Here is a 22,802-nt window from a genome sequence, read left to right as displayed (position 1 = left end):
AGAAGAACAATAGTAATTGCATTAATACTCGAGGTACAGCAGAGCTCCACACCTTAATCTATGGTGTGTAGAAACTCCACCGTTGAAAATACATAAGAACAAGGTCTAGGCATGGCCGTGAGGCCAGCCTCCCAATGATCTAAGAACTAGATGTCCAAAGATGATCTAGAGATCTAAAGTGATCAAAAGATGAAAATACAATAGTAAAAGGTCCTACTTATAGAAAACTAGTAGCCTAAGGTTTACAGAAATGAGTAAATGACATAAAAATCCACTTCCGGGCCCACTTGGTGTGTGCTTGGGCTGAGCAATGAAGCATTTTCGTGCAGAGACTTCTCTTGGAGTTAAACGCCAGCTTTAGTGCCAGTTTGGGCGTTTAACTCCCATTTCGGTGCCAGTTCTGGCGTTTAACGCTGGAATTCCTGAGGGTGATTTTGAACGCCGGTTTGGGCCATCAAATCTTGGGCAAAGTATGGACTATCATATATTGCTGGAAAGCCCAGGATGTCTACTTTCCAACGCCGTTGAGAGCGCGCCAATTGGGCTTCTGTAGCTCCAGAAAATCCACTTCGAGTGCAGGGAGGTCAGAATCCAACAGCATCTGCAGTCCTTTTTAGTCTCTGAATCAGATTTTTGCTCAGGTCCCTCAATTTCAGCCAGAAAATACCTGAAATCACAGAAAAACACACAAACTCATAGTAAAGTCCAGAAAAGTGAATTTTAACTAAAAACTAATAAAAATATACTAAAAACTAACTATATCATACTAAAAACATACTAAAAACAATGCCAAAAAGCGTACAAATTATCCGCTCATCAGCCCTTCATGGCATCCAGAAACTGTTGCAACAACCAAGTGTAAGTCTGCTCATTCTCATTTGCAATTAGCACAGCAGCAAACACAATCGTTTGGTTATGGTGATTCACTCCAGAAAACACAACCAGTGGACACATATATTTATTCTTCCGATATGTCGCATCAAATGTCACCACACCCCCAAACAAATCATAATTCAGATGACTGCAATTATCCGACCAAAACAGGTGCACCAAACGACCATCCTTGTCCGCCAAATAATGCACAAACATTCTAGAATTAGCCTGCACCGTTGACTCCAGGAACTTAAGGCAAGCCGTCGCATCCCCACCAATGAGCCTCTGTTGCTTCCCTATCTAGTTATACATGTCCCTCTTTAGAAACGAAAGGTTTTGGAATCCCCCGGCAGTCTGCACAAAAGATGAATAAATCTGTGGGGTTTAAATCCCAACTCTAAGCATCATGTTCATTTGTTCCAAGGCGGCTGCATCCATTTTCCTATGGCCCGGTAGCATGAAAGTCAGTCTATCGTCCAGCATCTCGTGGTTGTGAACATCCTGAAAGTATGATATTATCCATCTACCACTTTCGGAGGGCACGTGGACGCACATCTCTGCCTCACAGCCGCATCTGGTCTCCACCTTTGGCTCACGCTTGCGTCGCATGCCGTCGTTAACAGACCCCATTCCTCTAAACCCCTGCCGGAAACATACAAATTATTGTTGAGTAATCTCATTCCTCACATTTCGCCGAATCTTATTCTTCCTCACAGCGAAACCATTCATCTTCGCATACAAACTGTAAAACAAGAATGCCACCGATCGATCCGAAATTTATACACCCCCATCTCTGCAACGCTGTCCACTGCTCTCTCTTCCCAGTTGTCAAAGAATCTATCCCCGAAATTCTCCTCTGCATTCGACTCCACCCCTAATTCCCCATCATCAACTTTGTCACCGAATTTGTCGCCGCCTGGATCGAAGGCATCGCTACCATCGCCTCCCTCTTCTTCGGCAGACAACAGCCGGTAATATTCGTCCGCCGCGGATTCTTCCTCCATGCAGTTCTGCGCAGAAATGGCGTTCACGGACATCACACCAAATATTCTGTAACAAAAAATTGCCAAAAATATAGGGCTTCTCAGTCGGTCTTCATCTCCTCGCTCTACCAACTGGGCTAAAACGGTGAGTCAACAACCCATTCATAGAGTGGGGGTTTAAATGCAAACTTGTCTAAATTGAGGGGTCATAACACTATATGCAAAACTATATAAGCAATGTTGTAAAAAACAAAAAGACCTGCCACCAAAGCAGATACTTGTGTCAGAGGTGACAGGTGCATCAATCTCCTCATTTGGACCGGTGTAGGCTATAACTCACCTACTTCTAATTAGTCTAATAATTTTTCTATTAATTTCAAAAAGTAACACTCCTTTCCTGCTGACAACAACTAGTCCAAATACTTCTGCAACTGAAGCAGCAGCAGAATTTGTCCTATTGATCTATTCAATGGACACTTGTCAATCTAAAATCCAAACAGCACAAATCTATATCTGTAGATTTGTCCCCCTTGTTTATACCGAAGAATTGGCCTTAGTATTAAACTAATTAGTGTATATAAATTCCAACCCTAACAAATAAAACCAGCAATCTCACTCACCATTAATAATTATATCACCAAATTTACTAATAGCTATAAGTTAACAACTTTAGGTGTTGATAGATTAAACAATAAAAAAATACAAAGCCAACCTAACAAATCTCCACTTGGTTTTATGTTTTTCTCTTTTTTTTTTTTAAATTAGAGTAGTAAAAATAGTAATACTAAAATAAAAGAACAAGTTAAAGTAGACAAGTGAGGTGAGATAACCCTAATCAAGAATCACAACGCATCAACAACAAAAAAACTTATACTAGAGAACATCTTCATCATATTCGACAATATTTGTTATTGCATTTGACTCTTTATCCTTCTTACTTTTGAGTTTTGGACAATCTGATTTTTAATGTTTTTCTTTGTGGTAATACCTATGTCTACATTCGTTATAATTTTTAGATTTTTCAATATTTTTCGATTACCTAAAACCATCAAAATATTGGTAACATCAATATGATTTTCATTATCATGCCTCATTCTTTTGTGACTCAAAATTGAGAATTTAACCTTATCACTATTTAAACTTTCACATCCATAGATAAATATTTCACGAAAATGTTTATACAAATTAGATAATGAACAAAGCAACATCATAACTTGTTGTTCTCTAAATGAAGTCTCAACCATCTTTTTCAACTCTATGATGAGTGATGTGAACTCAACAATGTGAGATTCTACAGATATTCCTTCTGCCATATGAAGTGTAAGCAAACATTGCAAGACACTAATGTCATTAGCCACGGTTTTTGTCATATATAATGATGATAACTTGTTCCATAATGCAACTACTATTTTTTCTAAAAGAATTTCTTATAATACATCGTCTATAATGCATAACTAAATCATAGTAAGAGTCTTTTGATTAGTCTCTTTTCATTGTGTCACTTCCATTATGTCCCGCATTTTATTTTTGCCATCAATTGTAACTCGAACACCATTTTGTATAAGAAATATCATCATACGAACTTTTCACACCCAAAATTAATGCAATCATCAAATTGTTTAATTCCAAACTTCATCATAAATGACATCTACTAAATAAATTTGTCCCAGAACTCTTATGAGTTTTGATACTACTTATTATGAATTTAGGCGATAAAGAGCGGCACGGAAGCGGAAGCCTAACAAAATGGCACAAGAGAAATTTACGTGGCTCAACTTAAATCAACAATCAAATATTTTATTATCAAATATGACAAGTTACAAATGGGTGACAACTTCACCTATTCAATAATATCTAAGAATGAGATATCAAATTGATAATATTCTACAAACCCAAATTTCAAATCAAATTCACCTAAAATACATATTGATATTACATTAATTGGTATATACAAACTCCACCATCACAAATAACACTAAGTTATTTATAATGTTAGAGATATAACCATTAATGTTGCCTTCTCCGATCCCATAAGCTTAAGCTTTTGGGATGAGTTTCATGACATGGTATCAGAGCTCTATGTTCGAAAGGTCAAGAGTTCGATCCTTGGTGAACCCCAAAGTAAAAAAAATAGCATAAGGCAAATAAAAGAGAAAAGAAGACCTATGCAAAAATCAAACAAACCCAAAAAGAGGCTCTTGTTTGAGGGGAGTGTTAATGCCTGGTCCGAGTCCAAGAACAACCACATAACATGAGCTTTTCCAGGGTAGCTTTAATGTCTTGGAGGATCGAATCTATTTCTCACAAATCATCATTTGACTTTATGACTTTAATCGGTGCTAGGCAATTCAATTCAACCGCTATTTTTCTAATTTTCTATATTTTAAAAAGTTAACTTTTAAAACTAACTTTGATAAAATACTTTTAAAAAATAAAAACTTTACCAAATTATATATTAAGGTTTATGTTTTTACTATTACTTTGATTGGATTTTGTTCCTTGAATCAAAATAATGTTTTAAGTGTACACAAATTATAATAAGTTGATTAAACTTTTATAAATTATAAGTGGTATTTTGAGTTTTTTTTAAAATATAGTTACTATAATTTTTAATAAAATTAGAATAAGGTGACAAATAAGTCTTTGAGGATTTTGATATTAGACTAATTAGTCACTAAAAGTTAAAAAAAAAATTTGAGTCCACTACAATAGCAAATAAAAAAGAGCATATTATAGTAACATGTCTGTTTTTACCATAGCAAAAGTATCCCAAATAATTACGATTAGTCCTTTATTATAATTCAATGACAACATTTTTCTAAAGAAAAGTCTAAAATTTTCAATTTTATACACTCAAACTCTGTAATCCTATCCTAACAAAATGAATAATTAATATCAGAAGCTCACCAAGCACGAGATGCCAAAGGAAAAAGAATGATGAGAATAATAGAGGCGATGCAATATTTTAGAGGATTTAACATTAACAGATTTTAGCTTTGTAGCTTCTTTTTCCTCTTTGTTGCTACAAAACTGCAAGATTGTTACAAAACTAAAAAGTTTTGGAGAGAAACTTTAACTGGTTCATGGGTAAATAGAGAGGGTTGAGTAAGGGTATAAAGAATGTTAGAATATAAGGAGAGAAAGATTACCCATATAAGATTTCTAGTAATATAAAAAAAAGTACATGACAAATATTTTGTTAGGATATTTGTTAAGCATATTATAAAAAGAAAAATTTTGAAAGATAAAGATATGTTTAGTTTGTAATTTTTTGTTTTTTTAAAATTTTGTGAAAAAAAATAATAAAATGATATATTTTTTTAAGTTTTTTGTTTTACAAAAAAATTATAAAAAAATATGCAAACTAAACACACTTTAAATTTTTTTTATATTTTTAATGTCTTAAATATATTAAAATTTTCTATTTTCAAGTAAGTAGGTGCATATATTTAAATATTCCATATTTTAATCGGAGTACACTTTTTTGTATGTATGAACTGATGATGAAAAAAATCACGTTTCGCATACACTATTCAAAAGATCAAAAGTATAGATATAATATTTAAACAACTTAATTAGGAATGAATTTTTTCATTTTTTTCTTAAGTGGTTTTGTTAAGTATAATTTTTCATTATATAATATTTCTTATCTAATATGTTTTTGTTGATCTTATTTAAAAAATCTATAATAAAAAAATTACATTTAATATTACTGAAAAAAATTAAAAAAATTTATTATCCAACCTAATCAACTATGAAACTACCATTATTTTTCGAAGTTAGAACTAATGCATTATTCCGTGTCATGCACCGGAACATCATGTTACGTTCGAGGTTCATTAGACAATAACATAATATAAGTACCATGAGGAAGGAACAATTTTTAATGCCTTGCTGAAATTGCAAATAAACTTGATACTAAAAAGGTTGTGTTTTGTTTTTTTTTTTTCTTCTTCAATGCTATTGCAGTGAAAAACACAATATGTTGACCATATTTATTGTAACTATGTAAGTCTTTGACTAAGATATGATAGTTGTCTATGACCCGGTAGATGTTGAGTTTGATTATGATATATTTTGGAACACTTCTCTGCATACAACATTTATGGTTGTATTTGTTGAGCTGCAACAATCGTTTTGAATTAATACTCTTAGTCCAATCATGCTTAGTGTTTGTCTCTGAGATTTATTAATCGTCATTACAAATGAACTAATAATTGGAAACTATCTTTGCTAAAACCTAAATGGTAAAGTTTGGTTGTTCCAAATTATGTTCATACGCGGTATTATGACGACTTAACCTACCTTGTTCCTTATTAATGACATACATTCAACTTGCCTAATCTTTGTACCTACAGTCTTGTACCATTATAAAACTCATTGGATTGGTTAATGTTATGTAGTAACATGATTGGTATACCTACTTTCAGAGTCAACTGGTCCGGAGGCAATCCTGAGCAATTAATGGTATTAAGAACACCAGGTGTAATTGTGTCAAGCTTTGACTCCATCTTTTCTTCCTCCACACATAAAATGTCCGAGCTTAAGCATATATTTTTTTGCCTATTAGGTGATCCACTATTAAAGCATTTACCTCATTGACAACTTCTAAAGTAGGACTGAGTATTGATCTATCTTTAAAAAATGTCATAATACTAAGATTAGTCAATAGGTTTGGATACACAAAATCAACCATCTGGTCAAATGAATAATTTATATCAACAATCAAAATGTCCTCGTCAATCTATACCTCTCCATCAATAGAATCCCCGGCTAAGCCATCCCCAATATTGAATAGTCATTTTGAAAACTTACTAATTTTGTCTAGTTCTTCATCACTTGCTCCAATAGTTAATCGCATGTTCATCACTTGCAAGCATTTGTCGAGTGATTTGAAATTTTAACATGGGTGCCTCATCTCATATAATAAGTTTCGATATGCAAACTAGTTTGGCAAGAGAATTATCATGTTTAATACAACATACAAAATCCTTGTTCAAATCAAGTGAGATCTTGAATCTTGAATGAGGTGTTCAACCATTCGAAAGCAAGAGACAAGAAATTCCACTTGATGCAACATTTAGAACGATGCCACGATTTCTTCTTACTGCAACTGATAAAGTATTGTATAGATACAATTTTCTAGTACTACCATAACCATACACAAAGAAAAAATCTCCGGCGTTGCCATCAACTACATGAATAATCAAATCAAATGCTCTCCACTAATCTTTGTTCATCTTAGATAGATTGTCAGTTAAGTAATTTTTGAGAGTTTCGATGTCAAAATTCAGCTCATCTATGATAAGTCGGTCCTTTGTATCGTCAATAAGATCCAATATTGGGTAAAGCATGTCTTTAAATTTTTTAAGGACGTACTGTTGGCTTATAGTTTGTCCTTAAAGTTTGTCCTTATATAGCGCTAATGAATTCTTTATCATCTTGCAACAATCCTAAGGAGTAACATGCTTCCTTGAGTGTACTATATATAACACCTTCCACTGTATGAAAATCCACAAAGATGAGACACTCTTTTTGTATGTTAAGCAACAATCTTAGATAATAGTCCTCGTCATTCCCACGGGGAACATGCGTTAGTCGACCAATAGAAAATTCCTGTTTCCTTAGCATCCACATACCTATATCATCCTTCCACTCAAATTTGTTTGAAAACTGGCTATATAAGTAAGGACCAAAAAAAAATCTATTAGCAAGCATTCATGCTAACAATTTCGTTAGCTTCCCGTAAACTCTTTCTATTACATTAATTATGTTTTCATAGTCCCTAAAGACATCAAGGTGTTCATTGGCCAGGTGAAAAGGCAGTCGAATAATGGAATGTTCTTTTTGTTGGATATCGTAGACAAATATTCGCTAAGCTGCTTCGCACATTGAGATGTATCGACAGTTATAATAATTGCGTATTTCATCAACTACTTATTCAATTTCTCCTTCCGTCTTAGTTTGGTAGAAAAAAGCAATTATCTTATAAACATACTTAAACAAATACTTTATTGTAAACGTGTGACGTGTGCTCGACATTGATGTGGCATCTATACTTTAGCAAGAGAGCTAAATTGTACAGCACAATGTATGAATTACCAAGCACTACATCTTTGTTCATGATTATCATCTTGTTGTCTGACCTCCTATACTTCGGGAATCCAGCTTCATTAGCTGGATATACCTTGGGGTAATACTTTGAGGAGCGTCCATTTGACATGCAAGGGCTATTATTATTATACCTACCATGCTGGCCATAGACTATGAACTTCTTAACAGTTGCATATACCTTCAGCCTCTTAAATTTATCTAGAATCTCAGTTGAAATTAGCTTATCGATATCCACGGGTGACTTAGGCTTGTATAATGGATGTATGAACAGTAGAATGTGTACATGTGGAAGTCCCCTCTTTTGAAATTCTACGATGCAAACATTTGTAAATAACAAATCCTTATTAGACACTTAATTAAGGTTACTTGTTGAGAAAGTACTAAATTAAATTGTACCTACATGCAGTTATCTTCCCAAAGAATCTGCCTTGCTTAAAGTCTGTGACCAACTCACCCAACTTGATATAAAAAATCTTTGCTAAAATGTTTGGACAATCTTCTGTTTTGAATTATGTGTCCTTTAATAGACGTTTGATCTTATCCCGTTCAAGATTTCATGTTATTATAATAAAAAAAACTAGGGTACCCTGCATACTTGCATACTGCAAAAGTATCTTTGTAGTTGTTACACATGTACCGCGAGTTACTTGTGAAGCTATTTGGTAGGATAATCCCCTGTCCAGTTGCAACAAGATTAGCTTTACCCTAATCAATGACTCATGCAGTGTACTGTATTTGTCAACCCTTATTTTTTTTGTTGGTTGTGTCTAATGAAACTAAGTTATTCAGACTTTATTATGGTGTAAGCATCAAACGAAAATTGCTGAAATAATCTTCGACATTATAGCATAACAGGATACTTGTCGACTCTTATTTGAATGAGAAATGAGAATAACTCTCTCATACTAATGGTCTTTCGTTTTTTTGTACTATCAATACCATATTGCATAGGAGTCATGATGCCATTTCTAAATCCATCCTCTTTGTATGGGAATATTAAGGGATACTGAAAAGCGAAGTACAACAGATGGAGAACATCTATCTTTTTGCAACTAACCAAGTTGGGTTGGTCTAGTGGTTAGCTCACTAGTCCGCTTAAGCAAGTGTCGGGGGTTCGAATCCCGCCTTGTGCATGCAGCAACTCATTGGCCAGCGGCAAACCCTTAAATGGAGCTCAGTACCGCGACGGATTAGTCCTTGGCCTGTCGGGTTGGGGGATACCGTGGGAAACCAAAAAAAAAAAAAAAATCTATCTTTTGCAACTTTTATGTCGTCTGAATAATTATATCCCTATTAAAGATTGAATCGTCTATGTTGCCAACAATTATAATGATAACTCCAGACACAGTGGGTAAATTATATACTCTTCCATCCTCTTTCCTCTTCCTGATTAGCCTTAGTTTGATTTCAGAAGTTCTTCCATTTCTAAATCTATCACTTGTAGATCGAAAGGTTTTGGTAAAAAGGTTACAAATGTCGAGAATATCCTTTAATCGGTTTATGATTTAGAATTCTAAAATGCTTGTTGATTCACTAGATCTGAGAATGTCGAGACCATTCACCCCATTAAGCAATCAATACACATTATAGAATGAATTTATCATTTGCATCATCAATTGTTAGCAAGTTAAAAATTGTCATGCATATCTAGAGGATAACGATTGATATCTTGTCTTGTATTTTTTCTCCATATCATATATGTACAATCGTGCAAACCTGGACCTATCATTATTAGTAGGGATCAAACTTCTAGTTGAATGATAGTTTTGACCACTTATAAAGAAAATTGGTGGAGCTATTCCATTGTTTGTAAGGATATGTTTAGTTCAAAAGTCTAAAAATCAAACCGGATCGGCCGATTCGATTCGGTTAATCGAAAATTGGTCCTCTAGCTGGTCCGGTTGACACAAAAAATCACTTGACAAAAAACGGTAAAAAATTAGTTGAACCGGCAATAACCATTGAATTGATCGGTTTTTAGTGGGTTTTTAGAGTTTTAATTTAAAATAAAAAAAACCCTCAAGCGGTCAAGCACAAATATACCCGTTACCCTTTTTTCTTTCTCTTTCTCTCTCATAAAAGGAAGAACCCTAACATAAATACCATGGTTTTAAAAATTGGACCGGACCGACCGGTCAGACCGGTCTAACTACAAATTGGCAACATTAACGGTTCGGTCAGGCTTGTAAAATCATAGTTGTACAAATTGAACCGGACTGATTGGTTCGACTAGAAAACTGGTGAACCAAACTTTAAGCCACTCAGCCATCTTGATTTTTATTATCATATATGACAAAAACTAATTCTATAGTTATCATTTAATTAAATAATTTTATAGATATCTGATTTAATTTAATTTTGTATTATCTATTTTTGAATTAATTATATTTTAATTATGTACCATTATTGATATAAATATAAATTTTATGAAAAATTTATTAATTTGCTTAATCTATTTCAATGCTAGTATTGTGATTAAAGTTATCTGTTTTGACTTTTGATACTAGTGTTGAAATCTAATCTACTGATATTAATAAGGTTGTGAGAACCGGACCGGTCATCGAACCGGTCAAGTGACTGGTTCAATGGTTCAATGGTTCAACCGGGGTTGAACCGTGGTTGAACCGGTTTAATTAAATATATAATAAAATTATAAAAAAAATCAAAACATAATTTTAAACAATGAATTTATGTGTCTTATTTATTATTTAATATTTATTATTTACAAACAATAAATTTATAGATTTGTGTAATCTTTTTAAAAATATTATTTTTACAATATATTATCCATTTTTTTGTTGGTACAAACTGATCCAAAATAAGAGAGACAATGTGTATGATTATCAATCACTTCCTTCCGCGTCCCCATGAAGAATAATAAAAAATCATAAAGAAAACAAAATCACACACAAAAAAATATCCTAAAACCCAACAACTAAAACACACCAAAAGTAATCCTCATACCAATCAACAAAACTTAAAACACATGACAAAATTTTCCATATTAAAATAACTCCTTGCATATTGTGGCTGCACCCCCTTTTTTTCCGTCAATCCTATCCATTTTGTGCTTCCCTTTGTTATATCCCTCCATTGTCCCTGTTCCTCTTAACTTTTCTTGTTTAATACTTTTTGCACCCACTCCTTCCTTAGCTTTGAGATTGAGACTCACATATCACTTTTTTCATCCCTACTACAATGATTATATCCTCATGCCTCTCTCCATTATTTGATGCCACTAAGCTCTTTCATTGATTAATGTATTGAAACTGCATTTTGAATTTCAAGTGTTGTCCATCAAAAGAATAAGAAATTTAATATAAGGAAAAAATAAGAAATATATAATATGTGTTTTCTTTAAAAACAAATAAACGCATTTCCTTGGCAATAAATATCAAAATATATAACTTTGAATACCCTTCTTTTATAATTAATGACAATAAACCAAGTCCAATTGCAGCAACACCATCCAATGCAGGTTGGAAGTAAGGTGATTGAATTGCATTGAAAGGAATACGTGCATCAACAATCCACTTGGCAAGTCCCAACTTTATTCACTTTATTCAACCAAGAACAGAATTTAATCAACCAAGAACACAGAACTTAATCAATTTATTCAACATACAACAGCCTTAATAATTTGAAGCACAGAACAAAAAACTTCCAAAGTTTTCCAATGTATGCACAGAACAAACTTGCACATTTGGAAGTTGGATACTCATATACACAAAGAATATGAACCTAAATCTTTGCTAGGCAGATTTAACATAATTATTTTAGAGTAAAAGTAACTATTGAAATTGGAACATCTAAATGGGAAAACTATACAATGGTCAATGTTTATATGAAAGAAATTATGCACTAAAACTTGTTTAGGTTAAATGCTAACGGACTAATTGAAGCACAGAACTTAATCAATTTATTCAACATACAACAGCCTTAATAATTTGAAGCACAGAACAAAAAAAACCAACAAAATTTAATAACAGAGCAGAGTTCATTATTAACAGAGCATAGTTCATTATCCACCTTAACAACCGAAATTAACAATCAAAAATTAACAGAACAGAAATCATTATCAACCAAGAAGTCAAGAACACAGAACTTAATCAAATTATCCAACATACAACAGCCTTAATAATTTGAAGCACAGAACAAAAAAAAATAAAATTTAATAACAGAGCTTAACAACCGAGCAGGAAGCACAACCCTAAACCCTAACATCAGAAGCCTTAAACTGGTTCAACCCAGAGGCCAGAACGAACTAACCTCGAAGGAGAGAAGACGACCAGCGACGGTAAGCGAGCACGAAGCAGAGAAGACGACCAGTGATGGACGAGCGACGGTGAGCGACCCTGGAAGCAGAGAAGACGACGAGCGACGGTGACCCACGACCCGCGACTCCAGCCTCGACGCAGACAAGACGACGGTGAGCGACCCTGGAAGCAGAGAAGACGACGAGCGACGGTGACCCACGACCCGCAACTCCAGCCTCGACGCAGACAAGACGACCACCTCCGCCGTCTGCAGCTCCGATTAGGGTGGCTGTCTTCGAAACAAAGGTGAAGGGATTTTGGCTTTAGGTTAGTTTTGGAGATTTGGGGGAAAATGGGAAATGTCGAAGGGAAGGGGGAAGCAGCTTCAGATATTGGCTGTTTTAATTTTTTTTTTTTTAAGTTAATACGACGCCGTTTTCAGGGGGCTGGGAGAGAACCGGCGTTGACAAAAACCGGGCCGGTTCACCCGGTTCGCCGGTTAACCACCGGTTCGGCCGGTTTTTCCACCGGTTTTTTGCAGCGCGGTTTTTCATGTGGACCGGACCGGCTAGGGGACCGGTTTCCGGTTAACCCGGTTGAACCGGCCGGTCCGGTCCGGTTCTCAGAACATTTATTATAGTTAGATGATAGGCTATGTGAATTAATTAGGTGGTATACTAATATAATTGTTATTCTTATTGTGTCTTATCTTTATTTTATTAGTTATTTTTAGAATTTAAGACTTGATTCTTTATTAAATTTTAGTGAAAATATGTATTTCAAATTTTAATTTTAAATTTTTTATTATTTTATATTTTTTATTTACGTGAGACCAGTTCTATCGGTTCAACCAATAATTTATCGATTGAACCAATAAATCAATAAATAATAACTTGACCGGTTCGATCAACGATTCGATTCTGACAACTATGTGTAAAACCACGATCAGGAAACCGTTGAAAAATCTCTAAACCGGTCGGTCGGACCGAACCGAGACTCATTTGGTTTACACAGAAAAAAAACTTTCTCCCTTTCTCTCTTTCTTTCAGAAAGAAATCACAGAAACAAAGCCAAAAAAAACCCTAGCACTGTAAGCCTACACCACCGCCGCAAGGAGTGACATATTGCCGCCCTCCATTAAGTTCGCCGTCCGTCCATCTATCTAGCTTCACTCGTGCCCAAGTCTTCAACCCCCTTTCGCTGTCACCGATCGCAGCTGCTTCCTCGAGCTCGGTGTCCGTCGTTTTTGACTGCTCAGCCGCGCTTCCGCCGCCGTTTGTTTGCCCTTCACGTTCGCCTCTTCGTTCAGACGTCGTCTTCCTTCGCGTTCTTCGCCATTCACGTTCGCTCGGCGTTCACTGTTCGCGTTCACTTGCCGTTCACCATTCGAGTTCGCATTCGCGTTCATCTGGAAGTCACGTTGCTCTGCTTCAAACTCTGCGACCACCCCGCGCGCTCCACCTAGCCGTCAAACTGCTCTCTTTTGTCGCCGCCGTGAGTTCCCTAACCCGCCACCAATACTCTGCTTCAAGCTCTGCAACTTCTTATTTCTATTACAATAAGTGACTATTTGATTTGGAAGTGGTTTGGATTTTTTTCATAGATTATACAATTGTTATGTTCTCTTCTTTATCACATTGATATCAAGCTTTGAATTTTCTTATTTCGTTTTAATTTTGCTGCACTCAACATGTTTGATGAAATGCTTTAACTATATTTCTGGTTGGTTTTATAATTTCTAGCTTTTAGAAACTTAGTAAGTTGATTGCATGTGAAATTAAGAATAATTGGATCTTAGTAATTAGGAAGTTTTAGCTGTACAAATAGCATCTTTGTAGAAAACATATTAACATGATGATTCCACTTGCATTAGGTTCTTCTGGTAAATTTTAACTGTTATTGTGATCTTGTTAATTTGGTAATTGTTCCTTGTGTTGTTGTTCTGTTGTTCTTCTGTTATCTTTAATTTTTTTTGTGTTTGTTGTGATTTTCTGTTCTTGGTTTAAGTTGTGATTGAAGGTTCTTTGGTGTGGGTATTCACTTTCCTGAAAGCTGAGCTTTTAATTCTTTGAGCATACACGTATCAAATTATTGTTTTCAGCAATGATGATTTTTACATATTTTTTTGGTTGCTTTGTTTTAAATGTTCCTATTGGTGTTGTTGTGTTGTTGCTGTGATTTAAATGTTCTTTTGATTCTTTCTTTTTTTCTGAATGCCCAGTCAGTGCTTGGTTGAGTGGTTTTGCTCACTGATTGTATTTAATGATAAATTTTAAATTGATAACTCTATTACTTACTATCTGTTTCAGTAGTTAAATTTTATTAAAGCTTCTTGAATTTGCACTGCCTATCTTACTGATTCACTATTCCTTCGTTGCTTTTTTGTTGTTGTTAATCACTGTGACGAGCTTTAATGCTAGTCCTTCACTGTTAATCTTTCTTAATTTTTCATTGTTCTAACTCCTGTTCTTATTAAAAAATTTGTAATTGGTGATTTTTTGATTTATTATATGCTTCATGTTTTCATTATTTTCTTCTTATGAAGAAAAAATTTGCAATTGGTGATCTTTCGATTTATTATATGCTTCATGTTTTCATTGTTCTGTTTTTATTATCTAATTGTAATAGATTTTGACTTCTGAGTTTGTCTTCTGAACCTATGAATGTAATTGTTGACTATGTTACATGTGTTATTGGTTTATTGATGTGATTAAAAATTGTATAAATCTTTGTTAATAATTCAAACTTAGTTGTTGACTGTATTTAATTTGTGCAAGTTTGTGTTTGTGATGGTTGCTAATTATAAATTTTTACTTTTGAAAATAAAATTCTTAATAATTTTATTTTATATTTAATTAAATCGGTTAAATCCTAATTGAATCATTAAATCAGTCAATTTATTGGTTTATTGATCGGTTCAATTTTTGGAATCTTGGTTTAGTTTATATTTTATATTTTTATTTTTTTACTCTTTAGGACTTTGTAAAAAAATAAAATAATACTTTTGTTTTTAAGTTTTCCTTTTTATAAAAAACTTATAAAAACAAAAAAAATACAAATTAAACACTCTCTAATTTTTTTTATATTTATTGTCTTTATAGATACGATGTTTGAACAACTTAATTAGGAATGAATTTTTTCAATTTTTTGTCCTCAAGTGGCGTTGTCACTTTTTATTTTTGTTATTGGAGCTAAAGGGGAGTTGGACGGCAATATGGGGAAGGGGGAGGCTACACGAGAGTGTGGTGTCAGGGATTCCAAAACTCGGACCCTCCGAGTTCAAGCAACCACACGGACCGTCCGATTTCGGGGGGGGCACACGGACGGTCCGATTACTGAAGGCAAGGACACGCGGCGCATTGGAACAGCTCCCCCAAACGGTCCCTGAATGAAGGCATTTGCTCATTCACTCCTCTCACCATCCGAGAACATCACTATCCCACATTTCATTTTCAGCTTGGAGCTCCCTTCTTCTTCCTCTCCCACCTCTGAGCTTTGCATGGTGGAAAGATTAAAAGCATGCCAAAGAAAAATAAAATTAAGGATGTGGATCGACCTGAGCTTCATATTATGCATTATCTCAGTCATTCTGATTATGTAAGTTTTTTTTAAATATTTTTAAATTTTTTATACTTAATATTATTATTATTGTAAACTATTTACTTGTTTTGGTTGTTATTAGTAGAAGTGCAAGTTAGAAATAGAAGTAAAATAAATATTAGTATTGTGTAGGGTTTATTAGAATTTTTTTAAATTTTTTTAAAATAATATCGGGAAAATAAATATTAGTATTGTTAGGTTTTTAGTTTAATAGAGGATGTTAGTTAATTTTTTGTGGAATTTTTTAATATTTTATATGGTAAACTATTTACTTGTTATTGTTATTATTATTAGAAGTGCAAATTAGATATATAAATAAAATGCTGATTATTAGTATTCTCCCGTATTTATATGACATTTTTAATTTTTTAAGATTTTTTATAATTAATTTTTGGTGGTAAATATTATTGTTAGTAATATAATTGTTATTATTTTGTTGGTTGTTACATTTTAAAATGTAAACGGATGACTGTTAGGTATCTAGTTTAATAGAACATGGATTTTTTTGTTTGGGAATTTTTAATATTTTGTATATTAATTAATATTTAAAATAAATATAACCAAATTAAATTAAATGTTATTGTGAGTGAGAAAATGTTATAGAAGAATTTAAATGTGAACCTATTATTATTATTGTTATTGTTACAACTATTGCCAATGTAATTGAAGAAGAATGTTTGCATAACTGAAATAAATTTTTGAAATTCCTGCTTCTTCTTGACGAGTAATTTTGGGGAGAATAACATAGTTAGTTATTTTTTAACTAAGTCAATTATTGAAGGAGAGACCATAAAAATCCACATAATTGATTCAACATTGATTTATTTATTTTAATTTCCATTTAGTCGTTGTTATATGTAAATGTAAAAGTATTGATCTGACTCTCAAATAAATGTTCAATGATTAATAGGATTATTTTAATTAAGCCATGCTATCTTTTTTCTTGATGACAATGTTAATAGTTTTTAGAATATGAATGTTAATATTTTGTAGAGTTGTTCATGATGGCATATACTGATTGTGAATAATTTTTAATACTGAGGAAAAAATGTGTTCAACAAATGAGTAATTAGTATTAGATAATATTTAAATTATTCTAATATTGTTGAGAATATTCATTAAAAAATAATGTATGGGTCATGAATTTTATTTGTAATTATGAATAATTTTAAGGATTAATTAAATAATTTTAGAAGTTAAAAGAATTAGTTATATATAAGGATATGGTGAAATGATTGATGATGGTAAGTTAGTAACTGTTAATTATATGACTAGTAATTTGTTATGTTTTTTTGTAGAAATTAAGAATGTTGACATGTAACCACCCAGTTCCTCCGGATCGGTACAACGATAGGGTGGAGGAGCATTTACGAATTACTGGGTTCTATCATGTGTCTCAGATTGGGATAGTTCAGTGTCAGAAAGCATTGGTAAATGCTCTAATCGAACGTTGGCACCCAGACACACATACGTTTCACCTTCCCATTGGTGAATGTTCCGTGACTCTTGAAGATGTGTCTCTACTACTTGGTCTTCCCACAGATGGTCTTCCAATCACAGGGATGACAATGAGTAGTTTTGAAGCCATGGAGGCGGAGTGTCTGCTTCAATTTGGGGTTGCACCTCGTAGAGAGGACTGTAGATCAAGCTGCATAAAACTGACATGGCTCCGAAATCTAAAAGAGAATTTAGAATTGAATGATGAAATCAGTATACAGAGGTATGTGACATGTCATATTATGATGCTGAACTTATTAATGTATTACTCATGTGGACTATGTATTACTCATGTGGACTATGTAATGTTGTCTCATAATAATAGGCTAATATGCTACATTAGATATTTTTCTATTAATGTATTAACCATCCTATTCTATAATGCTACACGGATGTTATAATACGAGATTGTCATTAATTACTAGGTATGTGAGGTGTCACATTATGTTGCTGATTGGGACGATACTGTTTGGGGATAAGTCTGGGGCAGGTGTGCACTGGAAATTTCTACCCTTGCTTCGTGATTTTTTCAATATTTGACAGTATAGTTGGGGTTCGGCATGCCTAGCACACCTTTACAGGGCGTTATGCAGGGCATCTCGTTATAACTGTAAGGAAATAGATGGTCCACTAACACTTCTGCTTGGTTGGGCTTGGATCCGATTGCCATATCTATCGCCGCTTCCTAGAGAACCCCGCAGTTTCCCACTAGCAAACAGGTAATATTTTGTTACAATGTATCCATTTCTTGATATGCAATATTCAGTTGAGCTAAAGGAGGACATTGTATTAGGTGGCGTAACTGGGAGCGTGGTGACCGACGATATAGATATCTGAAGCTAGGCCACTTTAGGAAGGCCTTTGATGAACTTCAGGAAGGGCAGGTGTGTTTTACTTAAACAAGTAATAACTTTTGGGAATATTTGGCTTCGAGAACAGTATATATCATTGTGTTAGATATTTGAATTGTGGGTTGTAATCATAAGTTTTCTTTATTTTTTCAGTTTGTCTGGGTTGCCTATGCTGTGGATCGTGTGGATCCAAACATAATTCCTGCTGAAATATACATGCAGTCAGTTGTCTGGAGCGCTACGGTTCCATTGGTGTCGTTTGAATGTATCGAGTGGCATGCCACCGATAGGGTAAGGTGACAGTTCGGTTTGGTTCAGGGTGTACCTTCTCAGGAACAGAACTTGGATAAGGCTCATGGAGAGATTCTGACTGGACCTAAAAACCTTAATTGGGCCACCACACCGACTCATTCAAAATGGGTTATGCATTGGACAAACAGGTATCACTACGTTCTTTCTGAGCTTCCTATGCCTTCACAGCATCCGTTGGATACCTACCTGAACTGGTACCGATCAAAATATGGGGACCGCTTAGCCTTGTCGAATCTTGTGGGTGAAGAGAATGATGAAGGTAACCAGGATGTGGATGTAGGCAATGAGGATATGTATGAGGGTAACGAAGATACCAATGAGGGTGGTCAGGATATGGATGAGGACAATGAAGAGCAGGAGCAACATATATCACCTCTAATACAGCCTCCACAAGAACAACCTCAGTCCTCAACTCAGTATCTACCTCAGACACAGTTCACCCCATCATTTCCAGTACAGCAACAATATTGGGGTATGTCACAGTTTGAAGTAGGTGATGGAACTTCCTTTAGCCAGTTGCTTGGGTTCATGTCTGCAGATGCTTCACATTCACAATATGGCCATCAGCCGGAGTTCATGCCTGGCAGGTATTCGTTGGATGCAAGGTATCCAGGCAATACCTCATCGGTTGCATCTGGAGGCTTTGTATCTGTCGACTCTAGTAGGAGTGAGGGTGGACGAGGAGTTTTGAATAGTCAAAATCCTAACCGATGTAACATGGGACTCATTGAAGAAGATACTAACGCACTCGATCAAGAAACCGATGCATATATAGTAGATAACCCGGATGAAGAGGGCGATGACGAGGAGGATGAAATTGAAGAGTTCGATGAGGATGAAGAATCTCGTAATGATGGTATTATGATAGCTATTTTTCTTTACATATTCGATGACATATTTTATTTCTTTGCATAAATGGCATCACTTATTTCATTTTGCTTCTTGATTTGTGGTATTTATGTTGGTATTTGAATATGTAACGCGCTGCACATACTTGTTTATTCAAAATTCTTTACAGGTCAGGAACGTAGTCCAGATGACAACGTCAAAGGTTACAATCTGAGGATTGATCTGCCACGTCGGAGTGCTAATCGTTTCAGGTCTAAAACTCGCATGAATGATGGCTCCTCAAACGGCACTTCGTTTGCAAGTGCATTTGCCACTTCTGTCACATCTGGGCCCATGCCTCTGTCACCTTCATCTTCATCTCCATCGGGAGCAACAAATTCATAGTTGCTTTCGAAGTCTTCTTCACTGTCACTATTATAATCTTCCTGTAGAATATTCCGGTCGGCCTCGGATTGTTCAAACTCTACATACAACTCGATGAACGAGATCTGAGCGCGGTTTTCAATATACATTGAAAACATCTCCTGCATGCTCGCTTCGTCCGTCACATATCTGGTTTGAAATTGAACGAACCCACCAAATACCGGTATGGGATATCTGTATAGCATACATGATATCTTTTTTGCCCTCTCAGAATCAATCTTCTCACAGATCACACCCTTGAGCTCTTCAAATGAGATGATAAAAGGAATAACAACATCTAATGGATTTTCACAAATAAACTTTACTCCTTCAGACGTTTGTAACAAGATTTGACCAAAATAATACACTTTAATCAATACTCTGTCACTCATTTCTCTCAATGACAAAAAAAAACCCTTAACCTTAACTATTAACTTCTCTAAATCATCATAAGTATGAAAGTGACCAAAGAAACAAAATACAGGAAGCAGCCGCTGAAGAAGGAGAAGAAGACGGGAAGGGGAAGAAGACGGGTTACCTACCACTAACTCGCTGCACACTTTTATATAACCCTCTTTACTCAATTCGGACCATGCGTTTTCCATTCATAGCAAAAACGGACGGTCCGATTTCAGTCTTCATAAACTGAACCTCTCAACAAGCCACTCGGACCGTCCGACTTCAGAATTTTAATCAAGCATTTCGGAGGGTCCGATTTATATGCACAAAATTTTTTCCCCTTCAACATCCCAAATCGGACCATCCGATTTCGGGCAAACAAATTCATCAACAAAGAACTCGGATGGTCCGTGTTCTCCTCCCAAAAGCTGGCAAAACTCTGCCCCACATGCATGTCTAACCCCCCTTGTTTCCATATCCATGAAAAGCGCACACATATGGTCCATTTCCATAAAAATGAGCCTGGTGTTGTTAAGTATACTTTTTTACTATTTTCTGTATTTTTTATTTTATTTAAAAATATATAATAAAAAATTATGTGTAACAAGTAACAACACGGGGAAAATTTTTAAAAATTCTATTGACCAACCTAGTCAATTACGGAACTACCACCATCTTTAGAAGTTAGAATATAGACGTTTTTGGTATTTAGAAGTTAGAAGACTTGCCGGTCTTAGTTTAAAAAAAAAAGAGGGGTAAGAAGGCTATAGCGGGCATTTGAAGTTTGAACCCAAGCCCATTTCAATGTTTGTTGTCTAGTTCAGGTGCGGAAAAGTACTATAATGGATTAATGGTTTGCAGTTTGAAGTTTCAACACTCAATCTCTACTTATCATATACTGCCCATTGTGGCAGTGTCCCCTGTCTTCTGTGAGTTCTGTCTATCCCGCTTTCATCAAAACAAAGATGACACACAACCACACCCCCAGACCCAATAAAAATGGCGGGAAAATTTGGCGCCACTATTCCACTCTCCCTTCTTCCTCTATATAAACCCTTTCCTTCCACTTCTTCTTCCTTGTCCTTTCAATCCTTCTCTCTTCTTAACCACCGCTATCCTCATTTCTGCAACCGCCTTGTTCTCACCATGGCCCAACCAGACTCCCACGCTACCAACGGCTCCACCGTCGCCGAGATCCAAGAGCCCTGCCCCAAGATCCTCAAGATCCACCAAGACGCTGACATTTCCACCAACCTTGCTTCTCTCCTCCGTGTAAAGAAGCTCTCCGACAACGCCGTTCTTCCCTCTAGGGCTTCTCCTCTCTCCGCCGGTTACGATCTCTCCAGGTACCTCTCCCTCTCAAGTTAAACTGAAACAGTTACTCTGTTAGAGAAGCCGAAGCCGAAACTGAAACTGAAATTCTGTTTTATTTTGTTTTTTCTGTTAGTGCTGTGGAGACAAAGATTCCGGCGAGAGGCAAAGCTCTGGTGGCTACTGACCTCAGCATTTCGATTCCAGAAGGCACCTATGCCCGCATTGGTGATTAAATTACCGATTTCTTAGTTTTTGTTTGGGTTACGGTTTCAAAATTGTTTTTGGTGCTGATTTTGGGGTTTTTTTTTTCTCTGCAGCTCCGCGATCGGGTCTTGCGTTGAAGCATTCGATTGACGTTGGTGCGGGTGTGATTGACGCTGATTACAGAGGACCGGTTGGGGTGATACTGTTCAACCATTCGGATGTTGATTTTGAGGTGAAGGTTGGTGACAGAGTTGCACAGCTGATTTTGGAGAAGATTGTGACTCCTGATGTAGTGAGGTGAGGATTGGATTCAACTGTTAGGGGTGAAGGTGGGTTTGGATCAACTGGTGTTTGAATTTAGGGATTAGGCTTGGTCTTCTAAGTTGAGATTTAGGGTTAGTGGTTAATGTAGATGGAGAAAGCTCTTTTGGTAATTTTGTGGAGCAGTTGGTGGGCGTTGTAGTGCTTTTCTCCCAGTAACTACGATTATTAGGGATGTCAACAAATTATCTTTGGTTTTTATAAATGAAACTACTAGTTATATATTTTGTTCATGACTGTTCTAACTCTAATCTCTGGTTTTATTAATTCAAAGATTCAAATATCTAATATCTGGACAAACTACTTGACACTTAAGGAACATTACTGTTTCATGCATTTTTGAAAATGTATCCTGTTATGTTGGAGGTTTGAACTATGAGGATAGTGCTACTGGAGATAGTATTGTTTTGTGTTCTCTGTCTTCCTGGGCTTGTATTTTGTTTTTCGAACGTGATTTAATTGTTATTAATCGTTTTAACAATCAAGTTATTAGGTTATTGGAACTTTGAATATTCTAATCAATTCAAAGCTCTGGTTCAACTAGGCCTTTAGAACTAATTATATTATATAATTCATATATATAAATGTTAAAACATTGCCTAATGTAAAAGAATATCATAGACTACAATTATCTAATTTAAGAGGAATTGGTTTGTGGATCGTCATTTACAACGATGTCAAATGTATTAGCTCTTTTTTGAGTCTGCAAAAGTTGGGTATGTGAAAATGTAGAAAAAAGTAAAAAACCAACTTTGAGCTGTTTGGAAATGTCATTATCTCAACTGGTATACATCAAGACAAAATTTACGTGGGACTATCCACATTCT

The 22,802-nt window shown here is 35.1% G+C and overlaps 3 protein-coding genes and 1 long non-coding RNA gene across 4 annotated transcripts; 3 read left to right on the top strand and 1 right to left on the bottom strand.

The window, feature by feature from the left end:
- Positions 1–10,706: 10,706 nt before the first annotated feature.
- Positions 10,707–12,629, bottom strand: LOC112702646 (uncharacterized). The gene is made up of 2 exons (XR_003154214.3): positions 12,240–12,629; positions 10,707–11,239 (listed from the first exon to the last, which is right to left on the bottom strand). It is a non-coding gene; the product is annotated as an uncharacterized lncRNA (long non-coding RNA).
- A 589-nt stretch (positions 12,630–13,218) lies between these two features.
- Positions 13,219–20,216, top strand: LOC112702642 (uncharacterized). Its single transcript, XM_025753772.3, has 7 exons — positions 13,219–13,720; positions 15,424–15,823; positions 17,125–17,546; positions 17,749–18,042; positions 18,117–18,207; positions 18,328–19,342; positions 19,505–20,216. Exons 6-7 carry the CDS (start codon positions 18,598–18,600, stop codon positions 19,717–19,719), a joined length of 960 nt encoding a protein of 319 aa, XP_025609557.1. The 5' UTR covers positions 13,219–13,720; positions 15,424–15,823; positions 17,125–17,546; positions 17,749–18,042; positions 18,117–18,207; positions 18,328–18,597; the 3' UTR covers positions 19,720–20,216.
- LOC114924240 (serine/threonine-protein phosphatase 7 long form homolog) lies at positions 17,065–18,474 on the top strand. The gene is made up of 6 exons (XM_029288140.1): positions 17,065–17,070; positions 17,125–17,546; positions 17,749–17,809; positions 17,867–18,042; positions 18,117–18,207; positions 18,328–18,474. The coding sequence occupies exons 1-6, from the start codon at positions 17,065–17,067 to the stop codon at positions 18,472–18,474; spliced, it is 903 nt and encodes a 300-aa protein (XP_029143973.1).
- Positions 20,217–21,020: 804 nt separating the features above from the next.
- Positions 21,021–22,208, top strand: LOC112702643 (deoxyuridine 5'-triphosphate nucleotidohydrolase-like). Its single transcript, XM_025753773.3, has 3 exons — positions 21,021–21,482; positions 21,584–21,675; positions 21,768–22,208. The coding sequence occupies exons 1-3, from the start codon at positions 21,136–21,138 to the stop codon at positions 21,953–21,955; spliced, it is 627 nt and encodes a 208-aa protein (XP_025609558.1). The 5' UTR covers positions 21,021–21,135; the 3' UTR covers positions 21,956–22,208.
- Positions 22,209–22,802: the final 594 nt, after the last annotated feature.

Source organism: Arachis hypogaea, chromosome 7 (assembly GCF_003086295.3).
Source record: "Arachis hypogaea cultivar Tifrunner chromosome 7, arahy.Tifrunner.gnm2.J5K5, whole genome shotgun sequence".
In the NCBI taxonomy this organism is placed as follows: Eukaryota; Viridiplantae; Streptophyta; class Magnoliopsida; order Fabales; family Fabaceae; genus Arachis; species Arachis hypogaea.
This window is presented reverse-complemented; position numbering and strand designations above follow the sequence as displayed.